Source organism: Cynocephalus volans, chromosome 4 (assembly GCF_027409185.1).
Source record: "Cynocephalus volans isolate mCynVol1 chromosome 4, mCynVol1.pri, whole genome shotgun sequence".
NCBI lineage: Eukaryota > Metazoa > Chordata > Mammalia > Dermoptera > Cynocephalidae > Cynocephalus > Cynocephalus volans.
Genome location: NC_084463.1, coordinates 159507324 through 159526867, shown reverse-complemented (window position 1 = coordinate 159526867; position 19544 = coordinate 159507324). Strand labels below are relative to the sequence as shown.

The following is a 19544-nucleotide window of genomic DNA, read 5'->3' as shown; positions in this document are numbered from 1 at the left end:
TCTCCCTGGTCCCTAGCTCTCTGTGGATGGAAGGCTGTGTATTCCCCAAGAATTTTGGGGACTGGGGAAGGGGAAAGACAGGGTGTCCCAGGTAGTTCTCCAGAGCAGTGAAAGGTGTGGGGTCCTGGCGCCCAGCAGCACTGGTATGGGGAGGCCCCACTTCCAGGGCTGCTGTGATGACTGGCATGGAGTGGATGCTCAGTAAGGTGGCTCTCTCCCTCCCTGCCCCCTCCCTCCAATGTCCCCTACTCTGGCATCTTTTCTTGTTTGCCTTTTGGAGCTTTTCATCAACCAACCAGAAATTTTTATTTAACACTTATCAGCAGAAAGCGAGCTCCATAGGGCCGGCCCGTGGCTCACTTGGGAGAGTGTGGTGCTGATAACACCAAGGGTCACGGGTTCGGATCCCATATAGGGATGGCCGGTTCGCTCACTTGGGAGAATGTGGTGCTGACAACACCAAGTCTAGGGTTAAGATCCCCTTACCGGTCATCTTTAAAAAAAAAGAATGTGAGCTCCATGAGGCAGGGGTCTTTGGGGTCCCATTCACTGCTGTGTCCCCCACCCGAGCAGGGCCTGGCATACAGTAGGTGCTCCATGAGGACTTGTTCATCGTGTGGTTGGTGGTCTCGCAGAGCTTACACTCCTGCTGCCTTTGGAAAACGTCCCGAGGGTCTTTGGGGGATCACTAGGGCCCCCAAATGTGTGGGGGGGTGGGGGGTCTCAGAGACCACCCTTTCCATCACTCTGAGCTTTGTGGGCTGTCTGCTGCTGCTCCGCACCCCCCTTCAGGCCTCTGCTCCCCCATTTCTCTCCTGGTGCCTGGGGCAAGGGACAGAGAGTGTTTAGACACACAGTTCCCTGTGCAGGGACCTCTTGGGGCACTCACCTGCATCACAGAAATAAAAATGATAAAAACCTGCCACTGAATTCTGGGTGGCAGTAAATTACTTAACACCTGAAACAGGTTGAAATGTGGCCACTGTGGCTTTTAATAAGCCCATCTCTGATGCAGCCGCTTCCGCTAGGAGCCGGCCGAGTCTCTTCTCGAGGCATAATTTCATCGTGTCCCAGGCTTGGCAGCATTGCAAATAAGATTTCACTTCCCCCGTAAATCTCCAAGGGGGGAGTGCAGGATTTCATTTGTGCTGTCAGTTAGCACTTGAGAGAGCCTATTTACTTTGCCATAGGAAGAGAGGTTCCTTCGGAGGTGCCGGACACGGTGGTCGGTGGGGAAGCGGTCATGTCTATGCAGGAAGATAAAGTGGGATGTGAAGGTGGCCGGGGAGGTGGCCAGTGTGTGGGCCCAGGGAGCACACTTCTTTTTGGGTGCCTGAAAGTGGAAGAGCCAATGTCACCCAGACCTACTGAGGCGGAATTTCAGGGCTGGCTGGTTGGCCTCAGATCTGGGACCCTCCTAAACGGGGTGCTAGGAATTGGCTACAGAACTTGGGTGTGGTTTGTAGCATTAGACCCCCCCTGGGTTTGGACACCTCTTCTCCAGGATGCATGGTGAGGCCACAGAGACCCCTCTTGCGAAGTGGGCACAGGAGGAAGGAAGCTTCTGCAACCAGTGGTAGCCATGCAAGAGCTGGGTACAGGTGCAGGATAGTGGCACGGGGGCAGGGGTGAGGTGTCACCCACTCTTTCCCCCATTTGAACTGGAACTTTTAGTCCTGAGTGACAAAACAGGTGGAGTTAGATACAAGAAGCAGGGGCCTTGGGGTGCCCCTTGGCCACAGGGCAGCCATTTGGGGGGGGTCTTTGCCCACATCTGCCTTTAACCTCAGTGATACGCAAATCCTAAGATTTCTTTGGGAAGGATAGGGGTTGGAGCTGCTTGGTTGGAGGGGGGCATGGCAGGGGCTGCAGCAGATGTGGGTTTGAGGGGGGATTACCCCATCTCCTGGCATCGCCTGAAGACAAGACAGGGAGACGGTAGGGCTTGTCGGGGTCAGCAGGTCCCCTCCACTGCCCAGGACTCATGCCCCCTTGAGAAACTGGCCAGCTCTGCTTGCCCTCCTGTGAGGACGGGCTCGCTACCTCTCAGAGCACCCACTCCTCTTCTGAAGGAGTTATGTGTGGAGGTTCTTCTGCTGACCTGAAATACAGGTCCTAGAACACCCCTATCCCCCCGTCCCGGTGATTCAGGGTCCATGGCCCATGCTTCACAGCCTGCTAAAGGGAACCTCAGACTAGCCTTCACTCCCCAGACAAGCTGTGGGAAGCCCAGCATTCTGCTTCTTCTCACGGAGGCTCTGGCCCGCAGTAGCAGGGCCGATGCTTTCAGGATGGTAAAAATAATAGCAGTGAAGGTTTCTGAGCACTCATGTGTCGGGCCCTCCTAAGGGCTTTACCTGTGTTATCCCACTGGATCCTCCCAACAACCATGGGGGATGGAGCTGTTATCATGCACACACTTTACAGGGGTAGAAACTGAGGCACAGAGAGGCTGAGTAGCTTAGATAGTAGGTGATGGAGCATGTGGGTCTAATCCAGTTCCAAGGGACTCTAATGCCTTGCCCAAGGAGAGAATTGGCATTAATCCAGTGGTTCCCAAAGGCATGTGACCGTTATCCCTGTCTGGACAGAACCTCTATTAGCTCTAGGGGCTGAGGAACACAGTTTGGGAACACAGCCTTTCTGTCCCTGCTTGGAGAGCTTTGCAGGTGCCCCCTGATTTGTGGTGCTGCCACAGGTGTGTGGAGGGGGAGGTGAACTGGGGCAGGACCATCAGTGCCTCATCCCTGCCACTCACCCATAGGGGGTTGGGGGGAGAAGTAAGATTCTTGAGATTACCAGGATGCTGAGATTGCCAAGGGCTGTTGTGCTTGGACAGTTGCCCTCTTTGTGCTGAACATTCATCAATTGAGCGATTGGATGATGGATTTATGGTGTTCACTTTTCACATGACATTTATGGGGCCTCCTGTGTAGGGATGGTGTGTGCTGGGGATCTGAAAGAGTGGAGGGCAAGACCTGCTAGTGAGGTGCTGGAACTGGTTATCTGTGCAGGTGAGAAATACCAGCAGAGGTATCGGGGCCCAGGGTGGGGCAGGTGGGGGGGACCTTTCCTGAGGCAATGTCTGAGTTGAACCTTCAAGAGCCTTATGGGGAAGGGCATGTGGGCCAAGAAATTGCTCAGCACAGAGCTGGAGACTGAGGCAGGACAGGGCCTTCCACTGGGAGTAATATGTGATATGGCCAGTGGCTGGGCCAGCTGGGAGGAGGCAGAGATGGGGCTGGTGCTGGGTGAGAGGGATAGCCCAAGAAGGGTCTTGTGCTTGTGGGGGAAGCAGAGTGCTATGGTTTGAAGGTGTCCTCCAGAATTTATGGGTTGGAAACTTAATCCCCAATGCAACAGTATTGAGAGGTGGAACCTTTAAGAGATAAGCCAAATAAATTTCTTCATAAATTACGCAGTCTTTGGTATTCTGTTATAGCAACACAAAATGGACTAAGACAGAAAATTGGTATCAAGAGTTGGACTGCTGCTACAACAAATACCTGAAGATGTGGAAGTGGCTTTGGAACTGGGTAATAGGTAGAGGCTAGAAGAATTTGGAGGAACAAGCTAGAAAAAGCCTAGATTGCTGTGAATGGAGCATTAAGGATAATTCTCGTGAGGGCTCAGAAGACAAGAGCTGCAAGGAGAACCTGAATCTTCTTAGGGATTACTTTAATGGTTGTGATCAGAATGTTGATGGAAATATGGACAGTAATGGCCATTCTGATGAGGTCTTAAACCGAAATGAGGAACAAGGTATTGGAAACTAGAGTAAAGGCCATCCTTGTTATAAAGTGGCAAAGAACTTGACTGACTGGTGTCTATGCCCAAGGGCTTTATGGAAAGCAGAATTTAAGAATGATAAAGTAGGATATCTGGCAGAAGAAATATCTAAGCAGAAAAGCATTCAAGGTGCTACATGCCTTCTTTCTGCCATTTACAGTAAAATGAGAGGAGAGAGAAATCATTTAAAGATGGAATTTAAAATTAGAAGGGAAACAACAGGAAGATGTGGAAAACTCTCATCTTGGCCATGTGAAGAGTGAAAAGGTGTGTTCAGGAGAGAATACTAAAGGTGTGGCCAAGCTACCATTTGCTAAAGACATTAGTATGGCTAGAAGGAAGCCAGGTGCTATTCATCCAGACCATGGGAGAATGACCCTGAAGGCATTTCAGAGATCCTTGAGGGCAAGGTTTCCAGAGAGGTGTTTGGGGACCTCAACATTCTCTGCCCTGCACCACCTAGGGACTCTGCTCCCCAAAATCTGGAACAGCCATCCCAGCCATGGCTCAAGTGTGCCTGGGTGCGGCTTGTTTCACCGCTCCAGGGGATGCAAGCTATAAGTCTCGGCAGTGTTCATGTGGTGCTGATTCAGCAGTACATGATCTGTGAGGCCATGGAGGCCTCTACCTAGATTTCAAAGGCTGTTGCAGATAGCTTGGGGGCCCAGGCAGAGACTTATTGTAGGGGCAGAACCACTGCAGAGATTTCCCGTAGGGCAATGTCTAGTGGAGCTACAGGAAAGGTGGCCACCCTCAAGACCCCAGAACTGTAGAGCTACCAATGTGCAGTGCCAGCCTGGGAGAGCTGCAGGCACGAGACTGCAGCCCATGAGAGCTGCTGCCAGAGAACGGATCTCAAGTGAGAGAGAGTAGGCAGCCCTCCTGAGCACTTACTGCACACAAGGTCCTAGGGAGAAGTCAGAAACAGACCTAGTCCTTTCCCCTGCGGTCACACTGTGTGCAGCTCTTTGGAATGGTCCGTCTTGTTTGGCTTCTCGGCCCCCAGCAGGATGGGAGGTGAGGACTGAGGAGGAGGGGGTGGGGACACCCCATGTCACCCCAGCTGGGGCCATCTGCCACTGAGGCACACCAAGAAATAACTTTGCTTCCTTGGAATATAAGGAAAAACTTGTTAATCCGCATTCAGACATGAAATCAGATCCAAAACAGAAGAAATGAGCTCTTATATGATGTTAAATTTAGTAGGAACTACTGTTGTTCTCATGGAAAATAATTTTTTTCCTTCCTCTGTCCCCACCTCTTTAGGGGGTGAGATATGCAGATAAGGATATACGGTGGGCATGTCAAGGGGACAAGGGGCATCTGGGGGGACAAACCCAGACTGGTGTTCACTGGGGCAGAATAAGCATATGTCCCCAAATCATGTCCCCAAATACCTGCACACTTGCACTCTTATCTGAGTGCCCACATAGTTGCCGGAGCCTCTTATGGGGGCTAATCCGCAGCTCCGATTAATACATCTCCATGTGGAGACCCTCTTGGAGTCTGCGTTCAGCCGTTGGTCTGCCATGCTTGGCTGGTTTAAAACACCTCTGCATCAGCAAACTACCCTGGGGCCTGCGGGATGGGGTCCCGGGTCTCTTCTTGCGCCAGGGTTATTATTTTGGTTCTGATGGTGCTTCAGGGAACTTACTAACACTGGAATCCCATTGTGCCCTGCTGCCACCGCTGTGCCCTCAGACCCTGACACAGAGCTGATCGTCAGGGGCAAGGCCTGGGGAGGGGGTGTGGGCAGCCAAGACCACGCATGTCACAGACACCTGGTCCCCGGCACGCTGGCTGCCATGCCGGCCACCACGCCGAGAGTCAGCAGCCGAGATGACTGTAAAAGTTAAATCTTTCTATTTATTTCAAGAAAGGACAAGGCAAGTGGACTTGACATTTTATATGAAAACAGACAAACAGAAAATAGGACCAAGGAGTTAATCACATTCATCTCAACATTGAAATTTCAAGGCACCTACTAGGAGGCCAAAGGGCGGTTTGCAGTGCACTTTGGTTTGTGTTGTTGTCGTGGTGGTGGGTGTTTGTGTGTCTTGGTTTTCCAGAAACCCTTGTCTGGAGGTGAGGTTGGGAGTGAGGCAGGCGGGCACAAGGCCGGGCTTGGCTACTCAGCCAGCTGGGTGTCAGACGGCAGCAGCAGGAGTGGTCCTGTCACTCAGACTCCCGTGATTGCTCTGCCCGTCAGAGAAAAAGAGAAAAGACAAGGCGCGTGCAGCCAAGTGGCCCCACGGGGCTGATTCTGCGGGTAAGGAAGGCTGGGGGCTCGAGAAGCTGGGGTGTCGGTGCAGGACCCCCCTCAGACAGCAGAAGGGACCTTGGTCACAGGCTTAGGAGAGACCAGGCCTCCTCCTCCCACCCCTGTGCCAGACATCCTGCCTTCTATAGCAGAGGGACACCCCCTCCCGCATTCACCAGGGTCTGACCAAGGACCCCTCCCTCAGACCACCAGCCACCGGGAAGGGGATTACGCTGAGCCACTACTCCAGACGGCTGTACAATGCCACATGAGATACAGACAACCTTTTAACATCAGGAAGGGGAATTGCTGTCGGTGGCTCTCAGAACATTCACTCTGCGGTGCTTATGCGGGGCAGGGGGTTTCTTTTAGTTTCCTTTCCCCCCGGTTCACACCTGCCAGCGGGATCACACAAGTGCGCCGCCACTGCCCTGTGTTTGCAGCCCACAGCCCTGCCACCTTCAACACCATCCCTCTCCCCCATCTCTCCCTCTCAGATGGCAAACCCCACATGCTGGGCCCTGAGCTTCCTCCCCATGGCTCTCAGTCTCTATGAGCTGAGAGGTACCAGGGTCCTTGGTCCATGGAACTCCCTGGCAGCTGCCCTGGACCCCAGTGGGTTCTCAGCTGAGGCTGCGGTCTGCTGGCAGGTGGCTGGGCTGGGTTGGGGGAAATCTAAGGCTAGTTTCAGGGTGTTGTGTGTGTGTCTTCTCTCTGCATACCCAGAACCTTTGGAAAACGGGACTAGCCAGAGGTGGGGTGGTCTTGGAACACCCTGCGAGCATGTCTTCCATCCAGAGCAGGTGGGGGATGCCGGCTCCAGGGAGATAAACGGTGGCAGCCCCGTGTCCACTGTGGCTTTGATTCTCCGTTCATGTTGCATTATTTTTTTTTTTCTCTGTCTTGAGGAGAAAGCCTGATTAGTTCCTCCAGGCAGGTGGCTTGAGGTACAGGGACTCTCAGCAGGAGCAGCAGGCAGGGCAGCAGGTGTCGTCTGGGATCCTCAGTTTCCTGCAGCACCTCCGTGGGCCATCCTTCAGCTCTCTGACCCCCTCTTCACTCACTTGAGGCACGACTTGGAAAGGGGAAACTGAGTCACCCACTCAGGCCGAGTGGCCGCATTTCCCCGTCAGGCTCCCAGCTGGAGATCGGTGGCTCCAAGGCAGAGTGGAACGAAGTGCTTTAGAGAGGAAGAGTCGCCAAGGTGGCCCCTCTCTGTGCCAGGCCACTGGCAAGGCAGGGGTGGGACGAGAGAAGTCCATTTGTTGCCAACACATGCACCCAGGCTGGTCACCTGGGCCTGAGTGGGCAGAGGGCAAGGAGGAGGACAAGAAGGTGGGAGGAGGAGGCCTGGCTCAGTTGTTGGAGAAGAAGGTTTGGCGCACCCTGGGTGCTGGGCGCTGTGCTGGGCCTCAGTGACCCGGGGAGGGTGAGGCACTGACTGAAAACCCCCTGGAAGAGGAACACGGGACCTGGCATCTTACCCAAGTGACCATCCACTCTGACTTCCCTAAAAGATATTTAGGGCCCATGGCAGTGAAGACCTTCCTGCGAAGACTCTCTGGGCTCAGCCTTTTGGGCTTCCGGGGAGGGGTGGCATGGGGAGAACAGGGGCCAGGGCTCTGTGCCTGCTCTTATGGCTACAGTGCCTTAAGAGGCACAAGGGGCTGGCCTTGTTAGGAAGCAGGGGCCGGACAGCCCACCTACAGGGCACCCTGTGCCCTCAGTGTGCCCACACTGCCCTCCTGGCACAAGACAAGCACTTCAGTGACAAGGGTGGGAGGGGGCAATGACAGTGTCCAAAGAGCCCAGGGCCCTGCAGGCTCTTCAGTGTGTACCAGAAGCAGGAGCTGCCCAGGCTTGGTGTCTGCAGGGCAGGGGTGCAGAAGAGGTGAGGCATTGCCCCTGTGGCAGGGGGGCCACCTGCAAATCTCACTTATGGTGAGAAAGTGGGCCCAACCCCAGAGATAACAGAATTCCAAAACCAGAGAAAAAACGTGTATTAAAGATGCCAAGGGATGGGGGAAAGCAAAGAGAGGAGAGATGGAGAGTAAAGGGAATCTTCTTGTGAGTTTTTTTAAAGAAGCAAATGTGGATATTTCAGGCAACTACTTGGAACATTTCAAAAGAAATGATAAATGCTTAAAAACGCACAGCGAGAAGTGCCCCAGGCGCTGTCAACTGGCCTGGCTGGATGGATTGAGCCTGTGGTGTTGAGCGGTTCAGTTGTGGCCCAGGGACTCGGAGCCGCAGGGCCCAGGAGGTGGCCCTCTGTCAGCCCCCCTTGAGCCAGGTGGTGGGCCACTGTCCTTGCTCTCTGCTGAGTTCGGACTCTGGGAGGGGGTGGCAGCTGCCTGCACTTCCTTTCTCGGTGCCTTTTGGGCACTGAGGATGGGAATTTGCAGCCCCTCTGGTACCACAAGCAGCTCTCGGATGGAGCCTGGTTGCAGGACAGCCCTGACTTGGGATTCTCAGGGGAACTGGTCATTTTGAGCAACACAGTGAACATCTTTCACTTTCTGCTTCCTTGCAGTTTCCTGGGGGATGATAAAGCAAAGGTGGAAACCAGGACCTTCTAATCAAAGAACTGGACCTGGTCTCAGACAGGAAAATGTGTGCCACGTCCTTATCTAGTGCTGAATGCTCCCAGTGATGGAGAGCTCACTGCCCATTTCCTGTGCCAGGCCTGAGTTTCTCTTCCCTGACCTTTAGTTTTCCCTTTACAGTGGGACACACTCCTCTTTCTGGCCATGGGAGTGGACTGGAGACAGAGCCACCTGAGACAGAAAGGAAGTAGAAAACCTCATGACTCTGGAGTCCGACTCTAAGTGACTTCCCCTGAGACATGGCTTTTCACTCCCAAAGGCAGATGGAGTCTGAGGGCAGGGCAGATCTCCACCTGGGGGCTCGGACACCTTCTGAATGACCTGTGTGGGCCACAGGAGCCTCTCCTGTCCCAGAGGCCCTGGCTGGAGCCTGACCTGCTTTCCCCACAGGCAGTACTCGGGCCCAGGCCCTCAGATACCGCAGCTCCCCAGGGAGCGAGAAGGGGCAGGCACCCCACCCTGTGCCCCAGCCAGGCCCGGGAAATCCCGGCTGTGTGGATGGCCACTTTGGGCAGGTTCATAAACCACAGAAACTTCCCCCTTTCCCTTCACCTCCAAGGAATTTAATCTCAATCAATTTAGCAGATTCGCTTGGTTGTAAACGGTAATGATCTGCATTCTGGAGCCTTTTTATCCCTCCTTAAGAAAAAAAATGCCTCCTCTCTGCATTCTGGAAGGCCTGTGTGAGCTGTGAATTGCTTGTTAGCGCTCACATTGGCGCCCATCCAGCGGCAGCCACTGTCACCTGCGCGGATTTGAGCGTGAGGATGGGACATGAGCGCATGGGACGCCCATAGCCGATCCTGGCCGCGTCCTGGCCTTGAGCATGGTCTGGCCCTCAGGGACACAGGCTGCTGTGCCCTGAGCCCTCCTTCTGGTGCACGCCCCCAGCTCTCCCCGTTGCCTTCCCAGCCCCATCGCTCCCTGTCTGCCGCGTCTGATTTTCCTTGTTGTAATTTTCATAAGCATGAGGCTCAGAAGCCCTGTCCTCCTCCCTGGCACATTCAGCAGGAAGCAGATTTCCGGAGTGGATTGGCTTGGGACTTGAGCTGCCAGTTTGGGGGTGGGGATGGGGGTGTCCTGAGCGTGCCTCCGATTTTTGCTCCTTCCCCTCCAAGGACGGGGGCTCGGGCTTGAAGGCCCATCCCCTACTCCAGACCCCGGCCAGATCAGGCCAGGACCCCTCAACTGCCTTGGACCACCTAGAACCTTCCAGAATCAGCAGAGGGAGAGGCCCCTGCTGGGCCTCTGGAGCACCCACCTTTCCTGAGTAAAGCTAGATTTCTCCCCAGTGCACCCCCAGTTTACAGAAGCTAAACACGCTTTCTCTGCCCCTCTCTGGAAATATGCTCCCTGGGCTGGGACGAGGCCTGCCTGCACCCCCGGGGGAAGGGAGAGCCGTGCCGCCCAGAGGGAGGAGACGAGGCACGGGGCAGGCGTGTGTGCACTGGGCTTTGGGTGAGGAAGGTTGGGACCTGCTGCTGCCACCATCTCCCTGGGGCTGTCACCTCCCGCTCAGGAGGGGAGGCCCTTGTCAGCCGCTGGGCGCCATGTTAAGGTGGAGGCGGGCCAGGAGCCTGGAGCCCATGCAGGAAAGATGGAGGCTTCCGCGGGAGGCCGCAGGAAGGGGAAGGAAGAAAGGGAAGAAAAGAAGCTTTTGATGCACGTCATGTCTGTGGAATTGAGTATGACTAATTAATAGATTTTATTCTTAGTAATCTCTTCAGCATTCCATACGTTGGGCCCCACGCCTGAGGAGCTTACAAGAGGCCTCATTCGCAAAATGCAAATGCCGCGGGCCTGCCGCCTGCTCTCTTTCCCTGCCTCGTCTTTCCTTTTTTTTTTTGAGGGGAAATTTAAAGGAAAATTGCCATGTAATAGAAAAGAGATTCCAATCACTACATCTAATTACCACAAAGGGTAAACCACTTAACCAAAGAACTGTCATGGGCTTTTTTGTTTTAAACTCGAAACCTGCCTTCAATGCCACAAAATACACTCCTCCGCGCTGAGGCCAGTGAGGGGGTTCTGGTTAGTCAGAGGCTGCGAGGGTCATGCTGGTGGTGGGCTTTCCCTTGGGATGTGGTGGCCGTGCACAGCACAGGGGGCAGATTTCATACAGGCCTGGGGATTGTCCTGTTCTCAGGCCCTGTGTCCTTGTGGGCTTCTGTGGGGTGGGATGTCAGAATGCTAAGGGGCAGATGAGATGAGAAAGCCCGTTCTCAGAGCTGGGCCCTGGGGCCCTGGCTGGGCGGAGAGTCCACACTCATCAGCACTCAGGTCTGCATGGGGCAGGACGTGCCTGCGGTGAGTCAGGCAGGGCCTGGGCTCTCCAGTCCCTTGCAAGATGGGCCAAGCCCCACTGAGCCTGGAGCAGGAGACTGATGTCCTCAGGCCGAGGCACACCCTCTTGGGCACTTGGCAGGGCTCTTGCAGGCCCGGGCCTGCTCTGTGCACTGGGGGAGGAAAATTCGTCCTCCAGGCCAGGACTGGAAAGCTTTGCCGGGCACAAGCTAGCTCTCAGCTCTGCTCTGCTCTCCAGCACTAGGGCCCCAGGCGTCCTGCCCTGGCCAAGCAGGGCCTTTCCAGGCCACTCTCAGGGGCCACCTATTGTTCCCACATGCCTTCCTAGGGGCTGATCTGACCAAGGGGATGATCTGACCTCCTGCATAGGGTGGGGAATGGAGAAGGGGAGACCTAGGTGAGATGGGGGAGGGGCATGCTGGCACCTCCCTATGGTAGACACTGGGGACTTGAGGGCCAGCAGTGGGGAGGCCAGGGGCCAACCTTCCCGGGACTCTGGCAGAAGACCAGAGTGTAGGGCCCTTGAGGGAGGGGGATCTCAGTTCAGAACCAGCAGAAACCTGGGACTTCTGTTCCCCTGGCCAGTGCCCCACTCCTCACGCACCCTCTCCTCCCAGACCTCCCAGTGGGGCCCTCTGTTCCTTCCTGCATCTCGGGGGCTGCAGTCCTTCAAGAGGGCTGACTTTTATACAGACCTGAAATTAAGGCTTGGGAAGATTTCTCTCTTGACCTCATTGTATGAGAAAACGATTCAGGCAGGAAAAGGAAAGAAAGGTCTAGTTTGGAACATCCGTGCCCCTCGGCCACTCCCTGGGGCTGGAGAGTCAGGGTCCCCGGTTTGGTGGGGCAGCCCTCGGCTGCAGTGGGAGCTTGTGCCTCGTCCCACCTCCCTCATGCAGCCGTGCGCCTGTGTCTTTCCACCCCACCTCTCCGCTGAAGGGCCTCCAGATCTTTTCAGGTAGCCGCAGCTCAGCCTTCTCTTCCTGCCTTTGCTTTTGTGCAAGCGGCAGAGGCCTTTTGAAAGCGCCACTGCCAGGAGCCAGACCCCTTCTCATCCTCCTGCCCTCAGAGCAGCGTCTCCTCTTTGACGTTGCTTTTCCCCAGTGCAGGACAAGCGGGCGTGTTGACAGATGGCGACCCGAGCTCCCCAACTACTGGGACACGGAGAACGTCAGAACCCCAGGCACTGCTCTCCTCTCCTTTCCAGAGTTGCTGTTGTTATTTCATCATCGTTTTAATCTCATGGCTCGCCACACTGCACTGTCAGTTGGTAAATGGTAGCGACATTGATTCCAGGGGGGGAGGAAATAAAATCTGAACTCTTCTGAGGGCCCCGGGCAATGCCCTCTGAAAGGCTGGCATTTTTAGAATGAGATCTGGTCTCTCCATCCAGAGAACAGAGTCCCAGGGGTGGGCGCGGCTGAGTTTTCTACATTCGGTGTGGGGGGTGCTGTCGTCCTGGGCTTTGCTGAGAATTTTCGTGTCTTTTTCTGGGCTTTGTTTGAGCAGCCATGGAAACCAATAGGTCTAATCAGCTGATTTTTTTTTTTTTTTTTAAAAACCTTCCCTGCACTAATTACCTGTCCCAGGAGGAACCACATAGCACATAGTAAAGGCTTAGAAAGTAGCTGTTGAGGCGATTGCACCTGGGAGGGACGAGGACACTGGCAGTCAAAGAAAGCTTTTCTCTCCATCAGAAAGGAGAGCGGCCCAGCTCTGGCCAAGCTGAGATAGGATGGAACTGAAAGCACCTCACCCAGCCCCTCTCTAAGCCACCCCTCTGGGACGCACACACCTCCGCCTTTAGGAACAGCGGTACCCTCAGAGACCACGTACCTCCTCTCTCCACCTCACCCCCACCCCCATCACATCGTCTACTTACTGAACGATTTCTAGGAGAAAGCAACATTTTCGCAATTGTACTGTCTCAGGAAATGGTGAAAACTGACCCCAGAAGTCCTGTAACGACCGTATTTGTGACTTTATCTACCCATCTGTACTTAGAGACATGACCGAGAGAGACGGGCAGACAGGTGCACCTCCAGGTGGCAGAGAAAGCTACTGCTTCCATCAGGGCTTCCACGGAGGGTGGTGCATGGAACTGAAGAGGGTTCAGCAGAGGAACAAAAAAGTTTGGTTTTTCTTTTTTTTTTTTTTTTTTTAATCGACTACATAAGTGTTCAAAGAATGCAGTGAAAGATGCCATATTTCTGCAAATCTGTAAGGGAAAGAACCAGAGAAGAGATTTCAGGACATTATCTCCATAGCAAAAGATCTTTTCTTTCCCCTCTCTTTTGTGAGGAGCCTGAAAACCTTGCATCCCGTCGCCAGTGAGCAGCCGGCAGCGGGAGAGCTGCGTGGGGGCCTCGTGTGCCGGCCGCTTCTCTCTGACGGTTCTTTTGTGATGGACCTGAACAGAGCATGAGGTGTACACAGACGTTGTACAGGTAGTATCTTTCCAGTTCAGGAAACAAAAACCCAGCTTGACCCTTGCTGTGATATTATCTTTAGTCCTTCCCTCCCCAACTGGCATAATTCAGTATAAATTATGTCTTCAACAATGTTGAATCCCCCTCCTGCCTTCTATTCTTTAAAAACATCTTTTTGTTTTTCACTGTTGCGTTTTACAAAATCGTCAACCCTCCCCAAACTTTGCTTTTTGCTGGGAAAGTCATCCGTGGAATTTTTTTTCCTTGCTCTCTGGGATTGCAGCAGGCTGGGCAAAGCCACGTCGCCACACCAGGCGGACCAGGAGCTGGAGCAGGGGCTGGGGGGTGTGGCCCAGGCGGGGCAGGCATCATGTGTAGGAGTAGTCTATGTCGGGGATGCCGCCGTCCCGGTAGCCCCGCGTGGTGCCGTAGCCGATGGTGTGTGTGCCCTTGCAGAGGCTGCTGCCATTGGAGGGGAAGATGGTGTGGACCACGTACTCCTCTTTGGCGCGGTAGGGATTGATGGGCAGCATCTGCAGCCCAGGGCCACGGATTTCCAGGATGGAATTATCTTTCTTGGTCCCTGACTCCATGTAATCGTCCTTTTTCCTGCTGCCCCGGTTATAGGCCCTCTCCCGGGTCAGCAGCTCCCCAGCCCGGTGCACATACCAGCAGATGGCACCCAGGACCAGGAAGAGGAAGACAAGCGCCACGGCGCCCCCAATGATGCCTGCCAGGGGCAGGCCCACCATGGAGCCAGCGTTCTGCTCCTGGTTGAGCGTGGTGGTGGGGCCATGGCTGTCGGCTGTCTCTGCCTTGGCACACACAGGCGTCTCGTCGGCCACATAGGTGTTGCCAGTTTCCATGGTGACCAGGCAGATGATGTAGGTGGACTTGGGCTCCAGGGCGGTGAGCAGGTACTCCGTCTTGTCCCCCTGCACCAGGGTCTCTGTGATGGAGCCCACAGCTGGGCTATGGCCCAGGCGCAGCCAGCTGAGCCGGAAGGAGGAGGCAGGAAGCATAGCTTTCCACGTGATGTGGATGGAGTCTGCTGTCAGGGGCTTCACATGGATGATCAGGGTCTTGGCGCCCTCGCCCGTGGCCATGGGGTAATCAATGTTGGAGTCGGGGAGGCGCAGCCCTGGCTTCTTGGCCTTGAGGGTGAACAGTGAGCCCTGGGGTGTGGTGGCAGAGGCGTGGTTGCTGGCCGTGGTCTTGGCGGCTGTGTGGTCTACACCGCCCTGCGAGCCCGTCTCAAAGCACTCGTCCATCTCGCTGGTGATGTCCTTGATGGCCATGCCCCGGACCTTCTCGGGTCCCTGGCACATGAGGCCCCGCACGTTGACCACGGCCGCTCGCGCCTTCACCCAGTCCCGCAGCCACATGAGGTTACAGCCGCAGAACCAGGGGTTGTTCCTGAGCAGCAGCTGGGCCAGGTTGCCCAGGTCGTCAAACAGACCACGGGGCAGCGTGGTGAGGTTGTTGTTGGATAGGTCTAGCCGTTCCAGTTCACGCATCTTGGCCAGCGTGTTGTAGGGGACATGGCTGATGGCATTGTCCTGCAGATAGAGCTTCTGCAGGTGGGCGCTGGGCAGGTTGAGGGGCGGTGCGGCCAGCGAGTTGCGCACCAGCGAGAGCTCCGTCAGGTTCTGCAGGCGGCTGAAGGTGTCATCAGCGATGCGCTGGTTGGCCAGCAGGTTGCCATCCAGCACCAGGCGCCGCAGGCTGTTGAGGCCCTTGAAGGCGTGCAGCGGGATGGTAGAGATGCGGTTGTCATCCAGGCGCAGCTCCTCCAGCGTGTGGGGCAGCCCCGAGGGGATGCTGCTCAGGTGGTTGCGGCTCAGGAAGAGCAGCTTGAGCTGTTTGCTGTCAGCGAAGGCGTCCTCCTCGATGCTGACAGTGGACACGGAGTTGTCATCCAGGTGCAGCTTCTCCAGCAGTGGGATGCGGGCCAGCGAGTCCCTGGCGATGGTGCGCACATTGTTATCCTGCAGGTGCAGCTCCCGCAGGGAACGGGGCAGGTTGATGGGAAACTCGTCCAGGTCGTTCTCATACAGGTAGATGACCTGCACGCTGACCTTGGTCTTGAGGTCCTGGGGGATGCCGGCATTGTTGATCTGGTTGTTCTGCAGGTAGAGGGTGGTGGCATCATCAGGGATGTCTGCGGGGATGGAGGTGAGCCCCCGGTCGTTGCAGTAGATGAAGCCATTGTCGCAGCGGCACACCGAGGGGCAGGTGGTGCTGTCGATGACCTCTGTCAGGAAGGCGATGAGCCCGTAGCAGAGGAACAGCCAGTCCCGCAGGTCCATGGTGGCTGTGGTCATCACAACAGTGGCTGTGACAGCAGCAGCAGGTGCGGTGGTGGCAGTGGCGGTGGGGGGTACCACCACCATGGTGGATGGCTGGGGGAGCCTGACCCCACCTGACCTGGAGCCTCAACACCTATAGGGAGCACAAGATAGGTGCAGTGAGACCAAGACAGAGACACTGGCCCCAGGAATGAGCGATGTACCCACCCGCCTGCCACCAAGGGGTCACCGCAGTCAGGTCCTACAACCCTTTCTGTGCCAAGCTGACATCACAGGTGAGCGCTCTGGCTAAGGTCAGACTCTAATGACTTCTGGCTAACGTTCAATCTTATCAGGAGCAGAGACGCTGCCCATTAATTAGGCATGCGCAGCCGAGGCCCTCCTGGAGTGTGATCAGGAGCCTTGGGAAGGTTAAGTTAGCGAGAGCCATGCGGTGGTTTTGGTTTCTTCTTTCAAGATATCACAGGAAGCCAGTCTTTACGGTCAAGGCTAAAGGTACTGCTCAGTGTTGAAGGGATGGATTCAGGGCATGTTTTATGGATTTGGAGCCACCGATTCTCACTGGAATGGGGAACACGCATTGCCATCTGGCTTGGACCCAGGGTTTCAAGGGAAAGCTTGTTTCTGGGAGGCCTGCAAGCTCAAAGGGGAGTGTCACTAGAACCTGCAAAAAGGAAGCTGCCAGCGTCTTCACTGGCGGGCAGTGGACAGCGCCGAGCTTCATGGTCTGGTGTTAAAACAACATGTCCTATTTGTCACTCATACATTCTATAGACTGAAGAAGAAGGTGTCAACGGAATCACTTTCTCATGCATTTACAGAAATGTCTTATCACAGGTGCCTTCCCTAGTTCTGTTTTCTGTTGTGTGGGAAATTGCCACACAACTTGTCCCCTTTCCAAATCATGAATCTTCCAGCTATTTTGGAAAAAATATATACGTCGGTTTAAAGGAGGGAGGGGTCCACACTCTGAGGAAATTGTCTACAAGGTGTAATTTCAGTTTTCACAAATAGAAATATTGTAATGTAGTTTTTCTAATATTATTTTACTTTTCAAAGTGGCAAAAAAAAAAAAAAAAAAAACAATTAAAGAGAAATTATCTTTCAACCACAGTGGGGAAGGTGTCTTCACGCAGCCGGCAAAAATCTGCTGTAAAACTCTGGGTTCACGAAGGCTTTGCAATGGTGGCATGTTACGGCCTCTCAGAGCCTGAGCCGAGGTCCCATCCTGGAAGATGGAGCAGAACCAGCTCCTGCTGAATGAGCCAGCAGGGACTTCACTCCCATGCTCCTGGGACCAAGTGTCTCCATTTTTCAATTGTGCCAAACCCTTCTCCCTTCTCTGTCCTTCTCTATTCCTGGGCTGTTCCTCTCCATCTAGCAAACTGCTCTTCACTCTTCAGGATCCAGCTCAAATCTCCCTTCCTCTGCTAGGTCTTCCTAATGGCCCAGATAGCAATTCCCTCTGTTCCATCCATCTACCCATCCATCCGTCCACCCATCCACCCATCTGCCCATCCATCCGTCCACCCATCCACCCATCTACACATCCATCCGTCCACCATCTATCCATCCATCCGTCCACCCATCTACCCATCCATCCACCCATCCACCATCCATCCATCCACCCATCCACCCATCCACCATCCATCCATCCACCCATCCACCATCCATCCATCCGTCCACCATCCTTCCATCCATCCACCCATCCACCCATCCACCATCCATCCGTCCACCCATCCACCCATCTACCCATCCATCCATCCACCATCTACCCATCCATCCGTCCACCCATCTACCCATCCATCCATCCATCCACCATCCTTCCATCCATCCACCCATCCATCCATCCATCCATCCATCCACCCACCCATCTACCCATCTACCCATCCATCCGTCCACCCACCCACCCATCTACCCATCCATCCGTCCACCCATCTACCCATCCATCCATCCATCCACCATCCTTCCATCCATCCACCCATCCATCCATCCATCCATCCATCCATCCATCCACCCATCCACCCATCCACCATCCATCCATCTGTCCACCATCCTTCCATCCATCCACCATCTACCCATCCATCCATCCACCCATCCACCATCCATCCATCCATCCACCATCCTTCCATCCATCCATCCATCCACCCATCCATCTAACAGATCTTCACTGGGCATCTACTAAGTGCCAGCCCCAGTTCTATCCACGTGGAAATCTATTTTGGGGGTATGATAGCTCACATTTTAATAGTTTGCTTAGGGCTTTACAGATATTTCAGTGATTTAATCCTCCCAGCAAACACGAAGACACAGTCGCCCTTATTCCTATTTAAAAGATGAGAAAACTGAAGCTCAGAGATGTTATGTGAACATCCTCAAGACCCCTTGAGAAGTGGTAAGGAGGAACCCAGGCCGTCTGGGTCACCGGGCAGAATCTTGGCCACCAATGGGCTTGCTGTGCTCTGTGGCTACAGGTCACACTGTCTGGTGACTAATATTTTAATGTCCCTGACTAATCTGTGGTTGCTTGAGGGCAAGAGCCATGGCCTGTGTGGGCCTGGTGTGGCTTGGCATTGGTGACACCCAAGGACAGACGGCTGGCTGTGGTGAAGGGCTCTGATGCTCGCCCCACACACTTATGCTCCATTTGCAGTGACAGAGGCCTCTGCTCCATCAGCCCAGCAGCTCTAAGGCCTCTGGACTCTGGCTTTGACCACAGCTAACACATTAACTCCACTCAGGGCCTGCTGGTGGCGTGAAGCTTTGTTCATGAGGCAGACCCAGTGCAGGTCGAGGGCCAGCCAAGAACACCTGGGGGGGAAGCAAGTGAGGGGGAGGGGGCGAGTGGGGTCTGCCTGCAGAGCTGCAGGGAGAAGAAGCCCCTCAGGAGAACCGAGGTCAGCAAACCCATAGAAAGCTGGGTTCCTGGCGCCAGCTCGAGTCCCCTCGCTCACACCAGCCCTGGCTGGCCTGGGGACCGAGGATACTTGGCTGCTTAGTCCTGACTCTTACTTAGGGCTTGGCTCCCAGGCCAGGCTATGAGGTCATGACCCCACTCATGATCTCAGCCCCTTTATTTCCTGCACCCGGAGCTCCCACTCTCTCCGGGGATTAGCTGTTGTCTTTTGTTTCCTCAGTGACTCCTGTCCGAGGCCCTGACAGGCTACCCGGGCCCCTCCTCTCCTCTCGCCTCCCTCCCATCCAGAGCATTGCACCATGTCCTCCAGCTCCTCCCTTTACGGACACGAGAGTCACCTGGTAAAATCCTTGTGCCACTCCTCCGCCCAAGGTCAAGACCATCACGGTGGCCTTGTCCACTCCATTTCTCCCTCACAGAGCACAGCAGCTGGGCACACCCTGGTGCCCCAGGGCCCTTGCACGTGCTGTTCTCTCTGCCAGGACCACTCATCCCAGATCCACAGGCTCGCTCCCTCACCTCCTTCCCTGGCCACCCAGTCAAAAGTTACAACCTCCAGATTACGCTTTCTTTCTGTACCTTGCTTACCCATAGTTTTTACTACCAACTCATGTGCAGTGTATGTATTTTATCTTTTTTGTTCTTTATTATCTGTCTCCCCATTAGAAGGTAGGCTCTATAAGGGCAGGGATGTGTGCGGGTCTTATTCATTGGTGTAACCCCCAGGGCCCAGCCCAGTGGTTCATACATAGCAGATGCTTACTAAATATTTCAAAGAAGAAACTGTTATTGACCCATTCTATAGATGAGGAAACTGAGGCATGGAGATGTCCCCTGGCAGGAGGTGGTAGAGTCTGGATTCAAGCCCAGGGCTGTTTAGCTGCAGGACCTCAGTGCTTAACCACTATACTCTGCTGAGGACAGTGAGTC

At 54.7% G+C, this 19544-nt stretch overlaps 2 protein-coding genes across 3 annotated transcripts in view; one reads left to right on the top strand and one right to left on the bottom strand.

Annotated features, from left to right (window-relative positions):
• MACROD1 (mono-ADP ribosylhydrolase 1) overlaps positions 1-19544 on the top strand; it is a 153392-nt gene that overhangs the window by 28302 nt on the left and 105546 nt on the right. The gene's annotated exons all lie outside the window — the stretch shown is intronic.
• FLRT1 (fibronectin leucine rich transmembrane protein 1) lies at positions 13757-15781 on the bottom strand. The gene has a single exon (XM_063096032.1). The coding sequence runs from the start codon at positions 15779-15781 to the stop codon at positions 13757-13759; it is 2025 nt and encodes a 674-aa protein (XP_062952102.1).

Coding starts and splice junctions, on each gene's coding strand:
- FLRT1 (XM_063096032.1), bottom strand. CDS start 15,781: ATGGTGGTGGTACCCCCCACCGCCACTGCCACCACCGCACCTGCTGCT.